The sequence below is a fragment of the Loxodonta africana genome, chromosome 16 (genome assembly GCF_030014295.1).
Source record: "Loxodonta africana isolate mLoxAfr1 chromosome 16, mLoxAfr1.hap2, whole genome shotgun sequence".
Classification (NCBI taxonomy): domain Eukaryota; kingdom Metazoa; phylum Chordata; class Mammalia; order Proboscidea; family Elephantidae; genus Loxodonta; species Loxodonta africana.
The window spans coordinates 61,383,499-61,408,006 of record NC_087357.1 but is presented as its reverse complement, the minus strand read 5'-3'; the positions used below and the strand labels follow the sequence as shown (position 1 = coordinate 61,408,006).

General features: G+C 39.7%; 2 protein-coding genes across 2 annotated transcripts in view; one reads left to right on the top strand and one right to left on the bottom strand.

Moving 5' to 3' along the window:
• Positions 1 to 4,124, bottom strand: part of REEP3 (receptor accessory protein 3) — an 87,729-nt gene extending 83,605 nt beyond the window's left edge. Inside the window, exon 1 of the mRNA XM_064269628.1 lies at positions 3,997 to 4,124. Coding sequence (XP_064125698.1) covers positions 3,997 to 4,028 — 32 coding nt within the window. The 5' untranslated portion in view covers positions 4,029 to 4,124. The remainder of the gene's footprint in view (positions 1 to 3,996) is intronic.
• JMJD1C (jumonji domain containing 1C) overlaps positions 3,749 to 24,508 on the top strand; it is a 321,108-nt gene continuing 300,348 nt past the window's right edge. The window contains exon 1 of the mRNA XM_064269625.1: positions 3,749 to 3,840. The gene's annotated coding sequence lies outside the window, so the exon portion shown is untranslated. The remainder of the gene's footprint in view (positions 3,841 to 24,508) is intronic.

The following is a 24,508-nucleotide window of genomic DNA, read 5'->3' as shown; positions in this document are numbered from 1 at the left end:
AAAATAGATTAATGGCTATAACAATTATGAGTATTGGCCTGATCAAATATTAGATATTAAGCAAGACTTCAGGGCAAAGTAGAAAATGCTTACGCTATAATAAAGAATAGTGTAAAGTTTTTACTATATTCTAATTACAAGCATGTCATACACATACACACACAGAGAAAATGTAAATTGAAAACAGTTTAAATGTTCAGTGTGGTAGGATTGTAGGTTTATACGTTATTCCTCATTCTGATAATAACTATGGCCACTTACCTGAACACTTACTATGTGTCAGATGCTATAGACTAAGCACTTCATGTATATGAACCCATTTAACCCTATGGGGTAGGTTACAGCCAGTAAATGCCAGAGCTGTTCCTTGAATACAGGGAATCTAGCTTTAGTCTTGATCTTACCCACAGTATTATATAATAAAAACAAAGAAAAGTTAGAAAAAATGGGACTTCCCACAGACTTGTGAGGGTCATGTTTCAAAAGGTGAGGTATGGGTATCACACATGACAATAATATCAGTTGGTAATCTCGGTTACTATCCTTTAATAATTGTGAACTAACCGTTCAATCTTGCCTATAAAAAAGGTTTAAGTTGATTTTAAATGGACTGGAAATTATGAAAAATACTTTCATATGTCACAGAATGCTAGAGCTGGACAAAAGAGCTTAGAGACCCCTTTACTTTTACACAGAAGGAAACTGAGGGTTGTAATCAGTAAGGTGCTGACTCAAGGTCATTACTCAGTTAATATAACCTGAAACCAAAAAACCCAAACCACTTGCCGTAGAGAAGATTCCAATTCATGGCTACCCTGTGTATTCCAAGTCAGTTCTAAATCCCAGGTTTCCTAAAGAGAATGCAATGACATCTCTATCCCTACAATATCTTGTATCCCTTTCCTATAAAAAAATCTATTGTATTTTAAATGCATACAAACTGCCAGCCATCACCCTCCGCATGTTTTAGTTAAGCTAATTTTTCACAACAGCCTTAGGAAGTAAAATATTATAAATATTTTAAGATGAGTCCGATGCTCAGAATGGTTTAGGATGTTGCCCAAGACCACACAGCTATCAACCGGCATCCATGTCTGATTCTATAGCCACTGCTCTTCCCCCAGTATTATCAGGCATACAAGGGAGCTTTGGCTATGGAGATTCCTTTCTCATCCCACCAGAGGTTCATGTGGTGAGAGCTATTTGATCTTTCTTCAGGCTTAGGATGAGCTGGCTGCTCAAGTAGGTTAAAACGCTACCTTCCAGTGTAAAAAAAGGGTTCCAAATTTGTGTAGATTCTGGGATTGATCTTCCATGATCAATCCCAGAATCAAGGGAGCAGACAAGATCTTCTCTTCAGAGATAGAGAAACTGAGGAGCGTGGGGCCGAAATACAATGATGTCCTGACAAGTGTGCTTCTAATATGCTCTGGCTTAATGGCTGATGAAATACATTTCTTGACACTTGATAAGTACACATCTTTCTATGACCTTCCCCCACCCCCCTCATGTTTGCTCCTTTCCTTTTGCCTCACATCTCCAGGACTTAAACCTGGAGGTTCTAGTATCACAGACATTATTATTAGTCCCCTCTCCCCAGTTAGGGAGGTCCCTGGGTGGTGCAAAAGGTTTGCGCTCAGCTACTAATAGAAAGGTTAGCAGTTTGAACCCGCTCAGTGGCACCATGGCAGAAAGGCCGGCGATCTGCTTCCGTAATGATTACAGCCAAGAAAATCCTATGGAGCTGTACTACTCTATAACATATGAGGTTGCCATGAGTTAGAAATGACTCTATGGCAACAGGTTTGCTTTTGCTTTTTTGTCTCCAGTTAGGGATCCTCCTAAATGGTGTCCCTGTCTCTTGTCTTTCTCCACTGCCCCTCATTTCACACAATGGCAGAGAAGTGTCCAAAGCAAATCTGTCACTGCTTAAAATCTATCACTTCCTCCTGAAATTCCTCAAAAACAAGCCTCAGGCTACCCTTTCTGCTCTTCCTCTCCCCACTCCCTCATTGGCACTGTAACTAATCTGGGCTTTTCCTCCCGTGCCTGAAATCCTTTGCTTTTTCTACTTCGTCTGCCTAACTTCAGCCCATTCCTTACTGTTCATCTCAAATGTAATTTCCTTTTTCTTTTCTGAACTTCCAACCAGATAGGATCCTCTCCTTGTCTAACTCTCATAGCACTGGGTGTAACTTTTATAAGACTTGACATTCTAACTCTTATTGTCTGTGTACCTGAACTGTCAGTTCCACTAAGATCAACTATGTTACTGACCTTTGTGTTACAGGTAATGCCTAGAACAGACATTCATATTCATCGGCAATGATCAAAACAAAAAATCTACTGATTTGAGTAACTCGAACTAAATCAAGGTGTTTCATAATTTTCAATCGGTTGAAGAACTGGTCAAGGGAACCCAGATGGTTTAAAATTTTTTTTTCCAAATTGTTCTGTGCCCTGGAGTTTATTCCAACTATAGGACAGAGTAGGACTGCCCCCACAGGGTTTCCTAGGCTGTAATCATTATGGGTAGTGATCCCAATGGGGCACTTGATTTTCTTGGTGCAGACTTAACTCTTGATAGACATCTCCTAGGCCAAAGAAGGAATGCCTCTATTATGTAAATGATACACTCAAAGAGATGCTTGAAAAGGCTTAAAAACACCAGAAGGCAACTGTGGTATGTATTTATTTCTTGATTTTTAGTTTTGTATAGGTGAATACAGGCAGTTCTGAGGAAGAACAACTGCATTAAGACAATCAAATGACATTGTAAATGCCTTTGCAAATCATGTGGAATAGAGCTACAAGAGGTTCAGCCCTAAACAAAATAAAACCCAATCTGAGACAATTCAGTTCCTTGTCTTAAGTGAAAAATGAAATAAAAAAATCTGATAATGTTATTTTTTCCAAATTCTAAAGCTCATCAGAGAAGCCTAAACATTTTATAAGGATGCTGAAATAATATCCCTACTACAGAGATCATGAATAATAAATCCACGGGCTCCTAATTACAGTTATAGGCCTACCGTCATTGTTGTTACTTGTCGACTTTTGTTTTTTTTCCTTTTTATGGGGAGAGGGGCCACGTAGGCAGGATGGTAGAAAACCGGTATGAACTATTCGAACAAATACTTTTTTGGAGTAAACACCACAACTCAACTAATTTTTTTTTTCTTTTTCTGAAAGACTTGTAACACTTGTTGATGAGAACACAATGACATGAACAGATAATATAAACAAAGGCAACAGACACCTGCAGCCTCTCAATCACTTAGCAAATATTTCCACCAAGACACGGCCAAACTTGGGGATCTGGGCGAGTAGGCGGGTGTCGCCTTTCAATATCGGGCTCCTTTCTCAGTAAGCTGTAAATCTTGGGGTAACTGGGACCCTTCCCTGGGATCCTGAGTTGGGAGCGGCCTCAGGTTTTCAGACAAATCTCTCCTCCTACCACACGTGACCGAATGGCAATCAGCCGCCAAGAGAGACACAGCAACACATCTGCCGCGGGATACAAAGACTGGGCGCCGCCGCCGCATCCTCGGAAGGACGGCGGAGCCTCCTGTGCTCGGCGTCTGCGGAGCCTGCGTAGGGCGCCGCCGCGAGGCGCGCCGCTCCCGGGCCTGCAGGGCGGTGCCGCGCAGCGCGGGGAGCGAGAGCGGGGAGCGCGCGCCGCCTGCTCTGTGCGCCTGCCCACCCAGCGCCGCGGGAGCAGGGGCGCCGAGCCGCACGCAGCCGGGCCGTGCCGCAGCCGCAGCCACAGCCGCAGCCACAGCCGCCAGAGCCGCCGGGCTCTCGCCCGCCGCTGGGAGCCCCGCAGCGACGAGGACCAGGGTGAGGAGGCCGAGGGCCCCCAGCCCCTGGGCAGGCCCGAGGCCGGGCCACCCCACCGCCGCCCAGGCCTGGGCCTTCCCTTCTCCTGGCCCCTGCCTCTCCCCACACCTCCCCCGGGCCTCGCGCAGGCTGCTGGGCGCCGTGAGCAGCACTTACACCACGGCTCTGGAGATGATCCAGGACACCATCTTCCCGGGGGCTTGGGCCCCACCTGTGGGGCGGGTGGACGCCAAGCGCGGCGAACCAGGCCGCCAACGGCAGGCCGCGCGCTCGCCGGCTCCTCGCGCTCCCCGGGGCCGCGCTGGCGCCCTCGGGAGCCGGGCCCGGTGTCTGCGCGCGGCGGCCGGAGCTGAGCTGCGGTCGGTCCCCCCGCCCTACCCCGCTCGCGGGCCGAGCCACCGCCGAGCCGGCCGGCCCCGCCCCTGCGCTCAGCTGATAGGCGGCGGCGGTGGCGCGGCGCGTTGGCCGGGGCGAAGGCCGGGGTGGCCGAGCTCCGGGGGCTGCGCGGGCGTGCGTGGGGGCCGGCGGGACCTCGGCCTGCGGCAGCCTGCCCCTCTGCTCCAAACCCTATTTCTCCCTTCCCCTTCTCCCTTCGTCTTTGGGTGGGGGGGGGGGGGAGTCTAGGGTGGGGCGACCTGGGGTGGGGGGAAGTCTGAGAAAGGGAATTTAGGAGTGGGGAGTGTTAGTGCGTGTGTGAAAAATAAAGTATTAGCAGGAACTCAGTGTCCGATGGAATCCTCTGGACCAGGCCCTAGATTTTGGAAAGCCAAGATTTTTGTGTGCACCCTGTCCCCTCATTGTTTACCGAGGCCCAGCGCCAAGGGCATTTTCGAAATTCTGCACTTTAAAGGTTCCTTACACAGGCCTCAGTATGCGCCTTGAGTCGTGTGGTGCGTGGTGCAATGCAGGGAGGGGCAGCAGGAGAGCGTTGGATTTCATGTTTGCAGCAGTGGGTGTAGTGACACCACTGTTCCGGGCCTTTTAGGGCACCTTTCCATCCGAGCATCTGCAAAGCCGGTTTTACTGACAATTCTGTGTTTCCCAGAGCCTGCCAGATAGTCCAAGTAAAAGCTGGGCCTACGGTTCATGACCTTTCCTGCTATTTACAACTGTCTGTTTTTTTTGGAGATTGGATTATTGCTTACAGTTCTTGCAAATGTAAGGTAGAATTTTAAAACGCTTAATTTTTTGGTGACAGTACCACATTGAGAAAATCATCTATAAGTTTAGTCTAGGGCTTTAAAAATTTTTTTTCTTCAGTTAAGATGATAGTAAAAAGTAATTCTAGTATTGAGATGGTGCAAGAAATAGAGGATGAAATGTAGGCTTGGAGCCTTTAATTAAAGTCCTAGAAAATATGATGGCTTATTTTGTGTCCATGCTGTAATTCTTTTGGTTCCTCAGTTTCCCTGTAGTAAAAAGAGGCTAATGATACCTTAGCCAACACTCTTTGCCTTCCAGGGGTGACATGAAACTCTGCTAAATAACATGTTTAGGAAGTGCCCTGACTTGTTTGGAAGAAGATCAAGGGGTCTTTGTACTGTCTAGATTATTCTGATTTATTTTCAGTTCCAGGGGTAAATAAATTCAGTATTGTTCTGATTATTTAAGAAATGAGCTCAGAAGCTACTTTCTACTCTTGGGTTAGGTTCTTTTGGCTTGCTTATATGTATGTTTTTATTTCAGGAAGCTCAATAATAAAATGCATTTGTCCAGAATCTTACTTTTGGGCATTATTCAGCATTATTTGGGGATCACGTGTGCCACATATGTACCAGTTTTCTGGAAACTTCTTTTGCTCAATAAAACTCAAACTCATTTGAGTGGCATTTATGTGCCTCCGTGATCAGGCCCTGAGATGATATTCACAGCCTTAATTATTACTGCTTCCATCCTAAGTATTCTTCCCGTATCTCTCTTCTCTGAACCAACCTGTGTTTTCCTGCTTCGGTGCCTTTGCTTAGACTTCATTTTTCCTTTAATGCACTGCTCCCATTTTCTACCTATCAGAGCCTTCGTTTTTTAGCATCCTTTACCATGAAGATGTCCTTACTTTTCCCCAGTGGAAATTATTCATAATTTTCTCAGGGCCCTCATAAGTTATTACTTGTATTTCTATTTAGTGCCTAGGTCATTCTGCTCTATGTTATGTTTTACCCATGTGTATTCTACTGGATAGTAAAATATTTGAAGATGGATATGGTGTATTAGATATCTTTGTGTTTTTCCAGTGCCTAGCGATAGAGTAATTTCTTAATCAAAGTTTGAATGATGTTTGCTAGGTATGGTCACCCCTTTAAGTATCAAAACATTTTAAAATTTTATCCATGTATAGTGGAAGTGTTTTAAAGATACATGTTTTTCTTAATTTGGGAGTCATTATTCAGAATATTAATTATCTCACTATGTTGTAATGTATTCCTTCCTTCAGGGGTGGCTGAGATATGTAGAACTTCTTGCTGCCCTTCTAGTCTGTCCCTAGACTGCTATGTGTTAAATTTCATTTCAGATGCTTATTATATTTTCCACCTTCTCCACATTTTCATGTTACTTTTTGCTGCTGTCTGTCACTCTGCTTAACTGGAACAGCCCCTGTTCTTCACATCTCAGTGAGCCTTGGGTTGGAAATGTAGCTTACCCTGTGCTGCATACACATTGTTGACTCATCCTGACAACTCAGAAAACCCTTTAGTATTTATTGCCGTTTGATACATTGGAAACTGGAGTTCAGGGAGGTTAACTCATTGGTCAGTGGTCACGTAGCTCATAGGTGACAGAACTGGAAGTCTGATTCATGCTTCTCAAGTGTTCTTTACATTAGATTGTTGTACTCAGAAGACTAGTGTCTAAAGCAGTGGGTCCAGATGGGGATCGCCCTCTAGAGGGAATTTGGGGGGGATTTTTTGGTTGTCACAATGGTTGCGGCTAACCACTAACATTTGATGGGGCCAGTGCTGCTAGACTTTTTGCAGTGTGTGGGACGATGTTGAACAAAGAATGTTCTGTATAATTTAGGAAGATCCTGCCTGACATTCACGTAATATTTCTAGTTACCTTAGCCTAGAACTTCCATTTTAACAGAGACTCCAGTTTCTATTTCAGCATTCACCTGTTGGGTAAATTGAAGGAAGATTTGTTTTGTTCACAACTTGACTAAGAGTTGTTATCACAGATGGCTTTGCTGTAGGTCTGCTAGTAGAGTTTTGCCCCAGAATTCACACTCTGAAATGCTTATTATCTTATTATAAATTATTTTTATTTTCCATTTACATTTTATTTCGGGTATATGAATTTGTTTGAAATTGAAGGAAGATTGCTATTTCATTTCAGGATGGTGAAGCATGAGTTGAAAAATTTTTTATGGGAAGGGGGACATTGAGTCTGATACGGTTGAGAACTATTGGTCTAAAGTAAGAGTAACTTCATCTGTGGAGCAACCTCTCATGAAAAGTGCCAGATATTAGTAGTAGGTAGATTTCTGTGTATTGAGCTGTGCCTGGGTAATTGAGATCTCCCGATAGGTCGCCGTTAGATAACGCTTCATAGTGTAAGGCAAAGCTCTAGGGGTAAGGGGAGAAAAGGCAATTCCTACTGCCCAGGATCTTTGAAAGTGTGATCTCATTTGGCATGGTAGAGATCGTTTCTTGTGTAGAAGATAGAAAATTATCTCTTTAAATGTTGCCCTTACTTGCTTTGTTTTCTTACATGTATTACTAGTATTCATGTGTTAGCCCCGCTACTCTTCACTGGGTTCTGTAAAGAACACTTTTCTCTTCTCTGGGTGTTGGATTTTTAATCATTGTGAGAGGCAGCATGTTGAGGGGAAAGGACATTCTATCAGGAGACCTATTTCTACTACCAGTAATGGGATGTTTGGCAAGTAACTCCGTATGTTCCTGTTAAATGGGGTTGATAACGTTATGAAGATCAAGTATAAGATCAAACATAAGGGTAATTAGATTCTCTTAAAAGAATTGCTTTCTCTTTTGCATCTTCACTTAGTTTTCTTAGGAGATGTGTAGAATGTCCATCTTCTACATGTTTAAGGGAGTTCATTTATTAGCAGATGAATAGAGGAGGAAAGTACCTAGGAGAGCAGGTAATGAGAGGAGAATTACAGAGTGCAGAGATAGGATCTAATCTATGTAATTATTAATGAGGATGCTGATGAGACTGAGTACTAGGTCACACCCCCATTTCTAGCATTTTCTAGTGCTTGAAAACCTTTTCATTTGGAGAAAGGCCAAAATTTACTAAATTAGTGTACCTTTAAGAATTGTTAAGAAAGTAGTGAGAGGGAGAGGATCTTAAAAGGACTAGCTTAAAAAAGAATCCTGTTCTTTTTCGTCTGCTACTAGGTGAATACCTCTGTTCTCTCATCCTGCCCACTTATGGTATTATGGTTACAGCAGAGGTCGGGTTTGGCATCCGACACTGAAATGGAATTATAAAGAAATGATACTGAAGATAACAATGATCAGATTGTAGTGGTTTAGAAAGATTAGACCTGACTTACGTATTTGACTCTAGGTGTCCTTAGAAAAAGATGGTTATTAGTTAGCAGTGAATGAAGATGAAATAAGGCTGCGATGGCTGGATATGGGAAACACACTCAGTAAGAAAGGACTTGACCATTCTGAGGTTCTTACACATTTGAGATAGTAGCTTCACCTGTAACAATTAAGGATGTAGATAAGAGTTTTATTTTTCCTTCAAGGGAAAAAATGTTTTTTTGCTTGATTAAGTTAAATGTTAAATGGCAGAGAAACATTAGTTCACAACATATTTGAGCCATTGTCACTATTCATTTAAAATAGAATATATTATAGTTGCCGGTTTTAAACTCAGGAAAGATCTATGATTTCAAGTATGTTCAGGTAGGTATGAGGTATATTGTATAATTTGCAGAAAGCTGAAATATTTGATAGTTCTATCACATCTGGTGGAAACCCTGGTGGCGTAGTGGTTAAGTACTGCGGGTGCTAACCAAAGGGTCGGCAGTTGGAATCCGCCAGGCGCTCCTTGGAAACTTTATGGGGAAGTTCTACTCTGTCCTATAGGGTTGCTATGAATCAGAATCGACTCAGCGGCACTGGGTTTGGTTTGGTTTTATCATGTCTAGTAAGTGCAACTTAAAAAAAATAATAATTCATGCATATGGAACAAAGTTCAAAAGGGTTAACAATGAAAGTTAGTCTTTTGCACCCCTACCCCCCAGCTGCCTGGTTGTTTTGAGAGGCAACCTCTTTTCCAGCCTCCCCCCCCCAGCCCCCCAGAGTAAATTCCAGAAGGGGGCATTGGTGGCCCAGTGGTAGAATTCTCACCTTTCATGTGAGATAACCAGGTTCGATTTCTAGCCAGTGCACCACGTGTACAGCTACCACCCATCTGTCAGTGGAGGCATGGGTGTTGGTATAATACTGAACGGGTGTCAGTGGCGCTTCTGCACTAAGGTGGACTAGGAGAAAGGTCTAGTGATCTGCTTTTGAAAATCAGTCAAAGAAAACCCTGTGGATTACAACAGCCCGATCCACAATCTCTCATAGGGATGCTGCAGGATCAGGCAGCATTTAGTTTTGTTGTGCATGGGGTCGGGGTCACCATGAACCTGGACTGACTTGAAGGTGGCTAACAACAACAAAAAGTCCACAAAGGTGCAATTTATATATATGTACTTAAGCTAAGATAAAGATGAAATTTCACATCAGTTGAAACCTGATGGATTTATTCAGTAAATGATTTTGTGACAACCAGCCAGCAATTTGATAAAAACTGAGGAAATGTAGAAGTACTAAAAAAGTACTAAAAGAAAACATATGTGAAGGTATTATAATCTTGATAGCAGAAAAGTTGTTCTAAGCACGCCATAAAATTAAAAACCATGAAGCAGATGTCACAGATTTGATTACTTAAGAATTTAAAACTTCTGTGTCTCCCAGAACAATTTAAACAAGATCAAAAGCCAAATGACAAACTGGGGAAAAAAAATATTTGCAAAACCTGACAAAGGGTTAATGATCTTACTCTACAATGCATATTTAAAAAATAATTAATTAAAAATAAAGCTCGGTTGGAAAATGTGCAAAGAATATCAGTAGGACACTTAAAAAGAAGTATAAATGTCCAGAGCATACTATAATCTGAACTAATCCAGAAACACACATGGTCCAAGTTCAGAGCTGGGGCTTGCTCAAGAAGCATAGTGCAACACCAAAAGTTATTAAAAAGGAATTCCATTTGTCCTGAAAGAGTATTAAAGTGAATTTAATTCATAACCATATTAATATTTCTTACAGGTACCTTTTCTTCTCCCATTTCTCTTGCTGTCCCCAGGCTTCTTACAGGTCAAACTCCCCCAATCCCAGCCCACAAAGTTGCTCCTCGCCCCCATTTCTTACTTTATTCCTTTTAATATGTTGATCAATTTAGTCACAGCAAGTTCTTCTACTTTCAGAAGGGAAAAAATGAGTGGACAAATACAGGATTTTCAAAAATTTTATTTTGGTGGAGGAGGAGGGAGGGAGGCTGCGTACGCTCACACGTTTGTAAATTTTGCCATGCCCCATTAAGAAAATATTTTCAGTTTCACTAAAAATTAAGGAAGTCCAGATAAAAAGTTCCTTCTTGCCTGCCAAATTAAAAAAAATAAATAAAAAAAAATTTTTTGTTCAAGTATTAAATAGAGTGATATTACTCAATGGTGAGGGTGTGTAGGTACTCCATTGTACCCATTGTTACTTTTTCATAGATGCCAGGCCTTTGATTCTGCATCCCACTTCTAAGAATTTAACCTGCTGACTCAGACTGTTAACGTGGGCCCACCATGTATGTGTTTTAAAAGCTCCGTGTTCATCTTTGTTTCTGTTTCATTCAAAAGTGATTCCGCTCTGGATATTGCAAAATGTACCACCTGTATTGGAATCATCTGGGTTGCTAAACAGATTCGCTCTTCCTACCTTAGACCAACTAAATCAGAATCTCTGGATGTAGGGCCCAGGGATCTTTTTTAACAGGTTCACCATAATTAGATGTGTCGTTGTTGTTAGGTGCCATCGAGTCGGTTCTGACTCATAGTGACCCTATGCATAACAGAACAAAACACCGCCCGGTCCTGCACCATTCTCACAGTCGTTGTTATGCTCGAGCTCATTGTTGCAGCCACCGTGTCAATCCACTTCGTTGACGGTCTTCCTCTTTTCCGCTGACCCCGTACTTTGTCAAGCATGATGTTCTTGTCCAAAGACTGATCCCTCATGACAACATGTCCAAAGTATGTAAGACACAGTCTCACCATCCTTGCTTCTAAGGAGCATTCTGGTTGTACTTCTTCTAAGACAGATTTGTTCATTCTTTGGGCAGTCCATGGTATATTCAGTACTCTTCGCCAGCACAATTCAAAGGTGTCAGTTCTTCTTCGGTCTTATTCATTGTCCAGCTTCCACATGCATATGATGTGATTGAAAATACCATGGCTTGGATCAGGTGCACCTTAGTATTCAAGGTGACATCTTTGCTCTTCAACGCTTTGAAGAGGTCTTTTGCAGCAGATTTGCCGAGTGCAATGCCTCTTTTGATTTCTTGACTGCTGCTTCCATGAGTGTCGATTGTGGATCCAAATAAAATGAAATCCTTGACAACTTCAGTCTTTTCTCCGTTTATCATGATGTTGCTCATTGGTCCAGTTGTGAGGATTTTTGTTTTCTTTATGTTGAGGTGCAATCCATACTGAAGGCTGTGGTCTTTGATCTTCATTAGTAAGTGCTTCAAGTCCTCTTCAGTTTCAGCAAGCAAGGTTGTGTCAGCTGTATAATGCAGGTTGTTAATGAGTCTTCCTCCAATCCTGATGCCCTGTTCTTCTTCATATAGTCCAGCTTCTCATATTATTTGCTCAGCATACAGATTGAATAGGTATGGTGAAAGAATACAACCCTGACACACACCTTTCCTGACCTTAAACCAATCAGTATCCCCTTGTTCTGTCCGAATAACCGCCTCTTTGATCTAAGTAAAGGTTCCTCATGAGCACAATTAAGTGTTCCGGAATTCCCATTCTTCTCAATGTTATCCATAATTTGTTATGATCCACACAGTTGAATGCCTTTGCATAGTCAGTAAAACACAGGTAAACATCCTTCGGGTATTCTCTGCTTTCAGCCAGGATCCATCTGACATCAGCAATGATATCCCTGGTTCCACATCCTCTTGTGAAACTGGCCTGAATTTCTGGCAGTTCCCTGTCAATATACTGCTGCAGCCGTTTTTGAATGATCTTCACCAAAATTTTGCGTGTGTTATACTAATGATATCGTCCTATGATTTCCACATTCGTTTGGATCACCTTTCATGGGAATAGGCCTAAATATGGATCTCTTCCAGTCAGTTGGCCAGGAAGCTGTCTTCCATATTTCTTGGCATAGACGAGTGAGCACCTCCAGTGCTGCATTCGTTTGCTGAAACATCTCAGTTGATATTCGGTCAATTCCTGGAGCCTTGTTTTTCGCCAGTGCCTTCAGAGCAGTTTGGACTTCTTCCTTCAGTACCATCGGTTCATGAGCATGTGCTGCCTCTTGAAATGGTTGAACATCTACTAATTCTTTTTGGTATAATGACTCAGAGTCATAATTAGATGTGTAATTGGCTGTATGGTTAAATAGTCAGAACCATCATTACAGACTAAAGTTGGGGAACTTCTCCTCTGATGAAGCTCGCAGTCTCACAAAGCTGAAATTCTGAGGAAACCTTGAAAGGATTTGACCAGAATATTTAACCTGTCCAACTCTACCTAATTCCTTGAATTTCCATTCTCCTTATCTTGAATAAAGTTCCTTTATTATCATTTATCACCTTCCCCTTTTTGATACCACATCTGCTAGGAAGAACACGTATCCCTTGCTAAAGATCACTCAGTCTGTCAAGGACTATCTTGATCTCTCTCACATGGCTTTCAGACCTTCTCTTGCTCTTCCAAGGGCTCTTCCTCCCGTTGTTCTCCTACTTTTACTTAATACTGTGTTTTTGAGATTTATCCTATTATTCGTGACTGTGATTCATTGATGTCCACTGCTGTGAAATATGTCTTTACATGTGTATACAATAATATATTTTTAAATTTCACTTAAAGATATTTTGGATGTTTGAAGCTTTTTTTTTTTGTTCCAACTGATGTATGAAGGTTAATCTAGGCTATGTGATGTTTAAAGTATCATATTTTAAAAATTGTGGATCTTTTTATGATTGCCATCTATCCCACTAGGTTTTAAGCTTCCTGAAAGCAGGGGTGGTATCTTAAACACCCTATCCTGCATTGCCCAACCTTACATATAGTAGGTATTTGTTTCATTGAACTGAATTTTGTTCTTTACTGTAAGTTTATGCAACATCCCCTGAAAACTTAGTTTTCTACAAACCTTTTATCTTACAAAAGATAACACTTGATAAGGTAAGTACATAGCTAGAATGTAACACATGAAAAGTGCATAAAAATCGTCTCAACATCTTGATCAATATAACTGAATTAGCAACACAACAAATATAAAAAATTCAGTTCTTATTTGACAATTTTAAGTTGGTATATCCTTGAGAAGTCTTTTTAAATATTAAGCATGACTTTTGTGTCTTTCTGCAGGTGGAAATAATAACCTCTGTAGTAAGCTGTGTAATATTTGTCTAGTGGTTACAAGAAACTTTCAGTGGTTTAGAGTAATGGGAATAATGTAATTAAAAATTCCAGCAGAAATAGAGAAGGTCAGTTATGTTTTTAAGCATTAAAGAATATTTAGCTTTATGATGCAGTTTTATTATAGGACTTGTGCTGTCATAATAAAAAGCCTGTTGATGATAGAGGCATATTGGTAATATGTTGAAAAGCTTGAAGGAAGGGCTACCTCTCATGCTTTCTATTCATCCCGTCTGGAAAGTGTGTCATTCAGTGCCATACTAAGGCTTTTGGACTTTATTCCCTAGGTTACAGGGAACCCTTATGAGGACTTTAAGCAGGGGAGGACTTAAAACAGGGGAGCGTAGCTGTTAGGTTGAACTTTGTGATCATTTATCATAGGACGGACTGGATGATGGATTTGAGGAAATGTCAGAGGTAGGGTCACCATCCCAAAGGCTATTATTGTATTAACCTGGGTGGGAAACAATCAGGGCTTTAACCAGGAGCTCTTAACCTGGGGTCCCCAATTAGGGGTCCCTGGATAGAATTCAAGAGGGTCTATGAACTTAGAGAGTGAAAAATTAATTTTTTTTTTTTTACTAAGAGAAGAGTTGGAATTGGCCCTAGGGCCACTAGCAACCACCACCTCCGCCTTAACGGGAAATTTTGCATGTCCTTCAATAATGAATGTAGGCAACAAACCGCAGTAATACTAGTAGTACTTTTAACTTTTTGACCAATAGAAATCACAGATATCTTTGTATCACATTAGTTGTTGTACGTATTTTGAAATGTATTGTTTCCACTTATCCCTACTTTGAAATTATGGTGGTTTTTAGATCTACTTTGAGAGCTTATTATTTAATGAGTTGATAAAGAAGCACATGTAATGCTACCAAAGCACATTTTTTTTTTTTACTATTTTGAAAACTGTAATTCAATGAAATTGTTTTCTATGTAGCCCTGTGCTTTTTTTTTTTTTTCATTAAAACATCATTTTGAGCCCAGGTTTACCATACTGCTAAAGGGGTCCATGGCACAAAAAAGGTTAAGAACCCTTGATAAAGTGAGACAGCGGCTGTTCTAGAATATACTGTGACCTTGTTGTTTTCGGCAAGTCAAATTAACCAGTTGAACCACTGTTGACCTCTCTCTAAAGTTGTTGAAGCAAACGTTCTATAAGAGCTCTTCCAACTCTAAATTTCTACTCTTGATTTTTCCTCCTTCCAACCAACATCTTTCCCAGCCTTCTCCATTTCACCAAATGACGTCGCTCTCCACCCAGCTCCTTGAGTCAAAAATCTAGTTGTCCTTGACTCCTCTTTTTTTCCCCGTCATGCAATATATCATGCAGTATATCATCAAGTCCTGTCAGATCTGCCTCCTGACCTGAATCTGCACCTCTCCATCGCTGCCACCTCCCTAGTCCAGGTGACAGTCATCTCTCAGCTGGATTGTTGCAAGTCTTCTGATGGATCTCCCTGTTACTATTTTTGATCTGTTAAAGCCTCTCATCTGCATAGCAACCAGAGTGACCTGTTCGTACACAAATGAGAGAACTTTGTTTACTACTTAAAACCTCCTCTAATGACTTTGCAGTTGGCTTAAACTCTGGCCTGGCCCTCAAAGCCCTGTGTGAGCTGGCCCCTGCTTGCCTTTGTCACTTCATTTTATATCACTCTCTTCCTGGCCCACTGAACTTTAGCAACACTGACCTTTTTTCTTTCTGTGTAAACATGTCATCCTACTGTCTTCTTTAGAGTCTTTGCGTTTACTGTTCCCTGCTTCAGAATAAGCAGTTATCTTCCCTGGGTTGGCTTCTTAATGCCATTTAGATTCCAGATGCCTCCTTGGCTGTTTGTTACTCAGTTTATCCTAGCCGCCTTATCAGTCTTGGATCATCCTGTTTCTTCTCTCTGTGTGGTACTTAACACTGGCTGCTGCTCTTATTTGTTTTCTGCCTCCTCCCATTAGAATGTAAGATCTATAAGAGCAGGAACGTTGTCTGTCCTGTTTCACTCTTATATTCCCAGTATCTAGAATAAATATTTATTGAAATATTTAGGACTACATTAAGTCTTAATGAATGAGTATTTAGGACTGCACTAAGTACATTCAGACTAGTCAGGATTTCAAAACTCAGAGGGCCAGTTACACCTTGAAGAGGGAGAAAAAGGCCCCCAAAACAAGTAAAATGGGAACTGAGAAACAGTTAAGAGTTGTTGATGGCTTTATAATGTCATCATATCTGTGAATAAAAATAGCTCTGAAGATTTGAAGGAATCGAATCATAAATTGGTTCATTCAGGGAGTTGGGGATGGGGAGGTTGTGGAGTTAGGTACATAAATAGCGTTCTTTAGGATTTTGAGGATTTCCTGGGTGGCACAAACGGTTAAGCGCTCGACTACTAGCCAAAAGGTTGGCAGTTCTAATCCACCCAGTGGCACCTCAGAAGACAGGCCTGGCAGCCTTCTTCCAAAAGGTCACAGCCTTGAAAACCCTATGGAGCAGTTCTTCTCTGCACACGTGGGGTTGCCGTGAGTTGGAAATGATTCCACGTCAAGTAACAACAGGATTTTGAGTGATTCTTTCTGCACAAAAAGCAAGTACTGAGTTCATACACTGGGTGTGATATTTTTATCTACGGGATGCACATATAATTTTATGGAACATGCCCAACGAAAATCGGCCACATTTAAAATTATCGTTTTAGAGTGTCACAGCAGAGTATGGCTTGTAGCAGATCAAGTGGAACTAGCAAGGAAGTAGAATTGGGAAGACAGAGGGCTTATGAGAACATGTGGATGTTTCTTAATAAATCAGAATAATCTTGATCCCAGACGGGAGTGCTAGAGTGGAGACTCAGGGTGTTCAGGAATGGAAGGAGCAGAACTAAGCAAGTGTCAGACAGCAGATCAGTCAGCAAAGAAGTCAGAACCATCAGAAAACAACAAAACAACCCAGTAAAAACCAGGTAAAGGTGAGAAGGAGTTACCCAGTATTCACAGCAAAGAGTAAATATTGAGTCAACTTCAGCTGCCTTTATTCAGTTTATTTTATGAGAGCTAATCTCAGTGTTTCCCAGTCCTGGCAATAATAATAAAAAGCAGCTGGTGGATTGGTTATAAGTGTGGGATTTGGAGGGAGGGACAAGCTGGAGGGTGGAGCCGAAATATTTCTGGGGTGGAAATGTTTGGCATGGACTCAGATGTTAGATCCACAACAGATCATTGAGGTCTTTTAGCCCAATCTCCCAAACTGTTCACACAAAGGATCTCTTAAATTGGTTTTCCAGTATGAATCCCACATTACGAAAATGTTTTTCCTCAAAACCTTTATGTGTAAGTAACTTGCATCTTCATTTTTAACTAACCAAAGACTGTAATTAGAGTAGCATATGCAGTCCATACTGAACTGACATAAGTTCAACCAAAAGGCAAAACAAAACCCCTATAATTTCAGTTGGCATTTTGCAATTAAATGGTTGTTTCTTTTAGATTTTTGAAATATAAAAATGGCTTGTCATCTTCTGGCTGAGAGCTTTGGAGCTCGTCCATTCAAGGCTTATCAATTCTCAGCCCCCTAGGCTTCACATCTTTCCTTCTCTGTCCCTTAGGAGCTGTGTAGTTTTGCCAAGGTTGCTTAGCTCTAAGCATCATTCTCCCCATCCGCAAAATGGGTCTAATAGTATCTACTTTAGGGAGTTAATTTGAGGCTCACAGAGTTAATGCCTTCAAGCACTTGGCATGTTGCTTGATACGTAGTAAGAGCTCAGTAATTGTTAGCCATTATTTTGTTTTGATTATATTGCTGTTCAGCTCTTGTGCCTAGGATTATATTGTAGGTTTTGGATTCAGAGTTTTATCTTTTTATTCTCCAAGAATTGATGCTCTCTTTTTCAGCTCCAAGGAAGATGCAGTTGAGCGAAGAATACATTATATTGACAGTTGTGGGTGGAGGGGGACTTGAAGAGCTGGCAGGTTTTTAAAAGCCTCCTTCCTATACAAAAAACAGCTGTTCTCCATCCACTGAGTACAGGGTGAGAGGAAACAGGCTTCAATTTCAATAGGAAGTGGGCTACTGATGTGCAGTAATGAGCTGCTGGGGATGTTCTAGGGGTCACCTTGTGTGAAATAGAAGGCATGTAAAGAGATGAAAGGGATAAAATTTGCAAATTAGCAAAATCTGTAAAAAATGATTCTGATTGGAGGTGTTTTTCATGCATTCTCCTTTACTGTACAAATTTCACAATGGGAATCAATATAAAAATGACTGTATGCGAATGAATAAAGTAAATTTCCTTGGTTAGCCATTGGCATGTTATTTCAACATGGGAAAAATATTTCTCTTAGAAAAAGTACTAGTTCAGTCATACCAATTTTGGAAAAAACGATTATTAAATGGTGAATTTAGCTAGATTTCAAATACTAAAATGAAGTCTTTCTCCTTCCTCTTCCTCTCTCCCTGTCTCACTTCCGCTCACATCACCACCAGTTTATTCTCAGGTAATGATTTTGCTGGAGAATTAATAAAAAGCAATCACCTGGCAGAAATATAATGGTACTATACTTATTAAATGATTTTTTCTAATTGGACAGGACCTTATATTTAGTAGCTTTTAGAGACAAATATAGGCAGAAAAGGGCTGAAAAATGTGACAGAGTAATACCGTTTTTTTAACTGTAAAATAAAAGTACAATTTACATCAATACTTTTGAGTCAGTCTTTGTCTCCCGCAATACTTTTGTAGCTAGTATAAAACTTATATAAAACCAACAAAACCAAAGCCAGTGCCATCGAGTCGATTCCGACTCATAGCGACCCTATAGGACAGAGTAGAACTGCCCCATAGAGTTTCCAAGCAGCTCCTGGCGGATTTGAACTGCCGACCCTTTGGTTAGCAGCCGTAGCACTTAACCACTGCGCCACCAGGGTTTCTAAAACTTATATAATTGCCATTAAATTTCATGCCTCTCTAATTTTTGTAACTAAAATATTGTCAAACTCTATTCATAGCATCCAATCAGTTGGCATTGCAGTGAACTGAGAATGTGGGCATTCACGTGTCCTGATTAAGTGACAGTGTCCAGCAGGAACAGAAGCCGGAAGATCTGCCTTCATGTTCTGACTCTTGCTCTTACTGACTGGGAATCTTGGGCATGTTTCTCAGTTTCTGAGTCTTTGCATCCTCATCCATACAACGCACTAGTTCATATGTGCTGTAATTCTAATGTGCCATACAGAGGGAAACGGTATTATTTATTTTACAATAAATAATTCTGCAAATAAAATTTAAAAATACATGATCTTAGCTAGGTTTGGTGATTCTTTACCAACTACCTTTGTGGCAACTAAATATTCATTTGTTATGGACGGTTCTGAATAACACGTGAATTATATATTAATTATATAAACACACGGCCTGTAGTTAACTCTGAGTGGGTTATTTATATTTACCCCCTAGTAAAACCTTGAAATATGACACATTAAAGGCTGATCTACTTAATAGGAATGCATTTAATGTATCTAGGTACAAACTAGACTACTAAATATTAGGTAGTAGAGTTCATTGGGATCGTAGTATTAAAATAGATGAAAACCAAACTGGTTGCTGTTGAGTCGATTCTGACTCGTAGCAACCCTATTATAAAAGGTAAAAAAAATTGTAAATATGCGAAGCATTTTTAATTACATAGCTTCTTCTAAAATGGGAGTCTTTAATAATAGCTTGTTTTCTGAAGTATTTTAATATACCCGCTTCAATCTTGTGTACATCTATAAATTTTCTTATTGTAAAATGGAGTTCAGAAGTTTAAGTTTACATATCCCTATAAATGTGGCTTGAGGTACTGAGATTCTGCTCTGAATTTGTTGTTAATTGATTTGATGTTTCAGGGTTTTTTTTTTAGTCTTTGGGCCATGCCTAAAAGGACACCTTTCAGTATTTTCTCAACTACGCTTTTTCCGTTTTATCTTTGCCTTTGAGAATATTCTGAATGTAAGTTCTTTTCAATTAAGATCCTTGAACTACATTAGTACCTCTGTCTTTAATCAGTCTTGCCTATAAATTTATGCAAGTTTAGAAGTTCTACTGTCTTTATTTTTTGATACAAAGACAGGGCCAGACCTAAATTAAAAATTAATAGCTTAAAACTTAGAGAATTTGAATAATACTACATCTCTGTTTTTATCTGTTTTAAGTAGGTATTTAAACAGATATCTTTATTCAGGTATCAGCACTAGTTTTTCCAGTTTTTTTTGTATATATCACTTTTGTATTTATCTGGGCTTAACACTTTAAAATAATATGAATCAGAGTAATAAAGCATACTGTGCTAATTTATTATTAGACTAGAAATCTCTTGACTATTCAGCTGATAGCAAAAAATGATGGGTTTTGAATTAATGTCCATATATGATAAATTCCTAGTTCATTAAAGTCTCTAACAAATGATTTAAAGCCACCTTAGTTCTAAATTGTTAACTAAGGATGCCTTTTGATACTCTTTAGTGTTTATTTCAATAAGGGCCAATGTCTCACTGTTTTTTCAAAATAGAAGAATACATATTTTGTTTATAAGGCATTATTAATTAATCAAACAGAATAGAAGCTTACTTGTTTATATTAATTTACAGTTTTTAGCAAGGAAGGATGGAAACCCTGGTGGTGTAGTGATTAAGAACCATGGCTGCTAACCAAAAGGGCAGCAGTTCGAATCTACCTGTCGCTCCTTGGAAACCTTATGGGGCAGTTCTACCCTATCGTGTAGGGTCGCCATGAGTCGGAATTGAGTTGACGGCAGCAGACAGGCAGGCAGGCAGGCAGGTACCCAGGAAGGATAGTAGAAATTGTAAGGAGTAGGCAAACCAAAAACAAAAAACAAACCAAACCCATTGCAGTTGAGTTGATTCTGACTCAGAGTGACCCTATAGACAGGGTAGTCCTGCCTCATTGCCGTAACTGCCACTAGTCCCATTTCATTAACATCATAGAAATAAGATTTAGAATACATAGAAAAATCACATCGGGTGACAAAATGGCGGACAATCACACTGTACTGGAAATCATGGCCTAGCCAAATTGATACACATATTTTTGGGCAACACAATTCAATCCATGATAGTAGGTAAGAGAGAGCATTAAGAAAACCAAACCAAACCTGTTGCCCTCGAGTCAGTTCCGACTCATAAAAAAACCCCAAAAAACCCTGTATTGCTGTATACTCATTGATGTTTATGGTGATGACTGTGGTTAATTAAGGAAAGGCAAAATTAAATGTAATTTACATTCTTTAGAAAAGTTAAAAAAAAGCTACATATTTTGAAAAATTTAAAATAAAACTAGTTTTAATGCTGATCAGATAAAAGAATTTTTCCAAATATTTGAAGCTCATCTGAAGCCTTTTGTTTTTTGAGGATGAGGTATTAAAGACAGAGCAAGGGTCAATATTGTGATGGTACAAGACATTGATGAGCCATCTTTTTCATAGACGACATGGTTCGTTCCCATCCTCAAACCTGCTGTCCTTGGTCTCTGTTCTCTGTTTTTATTAGATAGGTGCCTTGCAATATTTTCAGAGTAATTTTATTTACTTACTTGAGGAATAACTGTCAGTTTCTGACTCTTCTGAATTACACAGCTTCTTATAGTACATGCTTGTGATATTGTTACCTTAGAGACGATCTCATCCTTTCTTATCAATTTCATTATCTTCTTATAGTCTGCCTTCTAATCCCAATATTGGTAATGCATTTTATTAAAGGTCATTAAACAGTGCAACTTAATGATTAAGAGTGAGGGTTTTGAAGTGAGAGATACAGTTTGAATTCTGCCCATGACTTTTTGACTCTGTGGCCTTTGGGCAGGTACTGTATAATCTAGGGGTTATAAGACCTCTCTTATGGGCTTGTTATCAGAATTAAATTAGCCAGTGTTCGTAATGTGCTCGCTATAGGACCTGGCACAAAAATGGTTATTGTTTTTAATTACTGCCAAACTCAGTGATAATTTTATACCATTACTTGATTACCTGGTTTCCTGAACTAATTTGTAAATGAAAACTTTTGGCTTTTGATATGGGCACTCCTAGGAGGGTCTCCTCAAATAGAGAGGAAAAAGGGACATCAGGGAAGGCTTCCTGAAGGTGATGGCAACTGAGCTTAATTTTGAGGAATAAAGTGAAAGTACTTTTGAGAGGAGGGTATTTAGGCCATGTCTTTGTCTTTGCACTGCTGACCTGGCCAGTATGAGCCTCTGTTTCTTTGTATATAAATTTATGACGTTTATCAGCATACATTTTACTTGCCTTCAGGTTTTCTATTGATAATAATATTGTAAGAAATATCGCTGTATATATATCCTTGTGTATTTACCCATGTATTTCGATAGGACTAGATTCATAGGTCAAACATAGCAACAATTGTGAGGGTGGCACAGGACTGCACAGTGTTTTGTTCTGTTGTGCATAGGGTTTTGATGAGTCGGAATCAACTCGACAGCATCTAACAACAACAGATTCATAGAAGGGCAACTGCTGAGTTAAAGGGTATGTGCCTTTTAAATTTTGCAGTAGATAAATAGATAGGTAGTTGAATCAACTCCAAGTCATGACAATCTTAGGTACAACAGAATGAAACATTGCCTGGTCCTGTGACATCCTCGTGATTGCTAGCATGTTCAGATCCATCGTGGCCTGTGGCTGTCACGCCAGTCCATCTCACTGAGGGTCTCCATCCCTGGCCCTCTACTTGACCAAACATGATGTTCTTCTCCAGTATTGATCTCTTCTGATGATACGTCCAAAGCAAGTGTTCTGTTGTGATCCATGATGTTTGTGTTGGGTGATTTTTGGAAGTAGATCACTAGACCTTTCTTCCTAATCTGTCCTAGTCTGGATTCTCCACTGAAACCTTCCCACCGTGCTTGACCTTAGTGATAATTTGTAATATCTGTGGCATATCTTCCAACATCACAGAAACATGCAAGTCAGTACATCACACTGGTGGTGGAAATTTTATGTTGTTGTTAGTTGCCTGCAAGTCGCCATCGGAAAAAATTGTATCAATTTACAGCTTTCATAACAACGGGCTAGTGCCTATTTCTTTATGCCCACAATAGTGAATGTTTAAAACTAAAAAATTTTAAACTTATTTAGTATCACATTGTTTTGATTGCTTCCCATAATAATGTCAAAGGGAATTAAATATATTTGCTTCTTAAGGTACAGAATAAATATGATAAATTTTTTATATAAAATATTTTCAGCACTTTTGGAACCTAGAAACTGTTGTTTTATAAGTTTTATAATTCTTTTCTATGGATTAAATAACTTCCCATATTTTGAAAAGTAATTCAAAGTCAGGATATACAGAAATCGTATACCCTGCTTCCCACCTGCTGCAGGAAGAAAAGGCTTCCTGAATTCTCTTACTCTTTTTTTTTTTTTAATATGAGCTAGAGATCTGATTGGAAAGAAAACATTCTTAAAGTAGCTTGAAAGCCTTCTAATTTTGCCAGGTTTTTCAACCTTTATATGACTTTATTACCTCTGTTTTTAGTAGCCACTCGGTCTGGCCTGTGGAAATGGCTGAACCCTAAATGAATTTGTGTGTGAAAGTAGAACATTTATGTTCTTTCTTCAGGTGCTGTTGTATTTATTATTTTAACAATATGTACTTTCTTAAGTCATAACTTTTGTTCCATCTACTTAAAATATCCTATGATTCTTACATATGTATCAACCTAGATTTTATTAGTATCTATTTAAATGTTTCTGTTGTGAATTCTGTTTGTAAACATTATTTCATCAGGTCTCCATAGCTAGCGATTTTACATAAATTATGAATGGCATCTCTTAATTAAATTTGGTGGCTAACATTGAAAAAAGGTAAGGAAAAGAATAAGCTAAAGAGAAGGGAGAGGAATTAGAAAGAAAGAAGGAAATTCAGACAATTTAAAATGATTTTTCCATTTCTTCTCCAAAAGTAGAAAGCTAACATTTTGTCACTTCCCTTGAGGATTTGGTTGTTATCTAGACTAATCTTTTAGTCAGTACCTTGCAGCTAAAACAAAATGAAGACTTGAAATTAACATTGAGATTATTCGGCAGAACTGTGGGGGTGGTTATTTGTCTGAAGTATTTTCAATTGCTTTGATTGTTTTCCCTCTCAGTTTGGAACTTTGAGCTTGGTATATAAGGGTGTAGTGGTTTTTTTTTTTTAATGATTCATTGTATTTTTTAAATGATCTTTTAAAATTTTATTGTAAATTAATATTTCTCTTCCCGTGATTAATTTAGTCAGACTTTATTTGTATTAGAAGGAACATTTTTATTTGGAGACTCAGCTTGCCTTTCAAGGAAAAAGTGATAATTACTCTATATGTGGTTTAAAAGATAAGCTCTCTACAAGAACAAGAAATTTCTGCTAGGTTCTCTTTTTTTCCTCCCCTTTTTCAGCTTAGAATGAATCTTCTTTTGTGGTGACAAATAGCTGCTTCAGAAGTTGGCAAGGAAAACTTCCTCCTGGGACTCTCATAAAAGTGTTGTGGCAGCTATCTGATTCGACTGCTTAGAAAGCTGTCTGAAAGTTGTCTTATTTGCCTGGAAAGGGTCAGAAGCCCAAACCCGCTTTTTCCCCTGAGGAGGATTATAGCTCCAAGCTGAGATGGGGCTAACCAGGAAAGTTTCTGTGGTGTCAGTGTGAAATAGGTCAATACCAAGGCATAAATTTAAATTTTGTGCGCCACAGCAAATTTGCAGACATGATAAAGAACGGGGTTCTTCATGGTAAAGATAGGTTTGGGCAGTATTCGTACTCATATTCAACTTTTTAGGTGAAAAAGAGCAAAGGGGGAAACTTCTCCTTTTCTTATTCCTTTCTGTTTATTCTGAGTAGTCCACAACCGAACTGACTGCTGCATGAGAGTCATAACCCAAGAAAAGGAAGAAGAATCAAGAGTTATTGGTGCAGACTCCCTTTTATGAAAAAATGAAAGTGTAGGTCTTTGT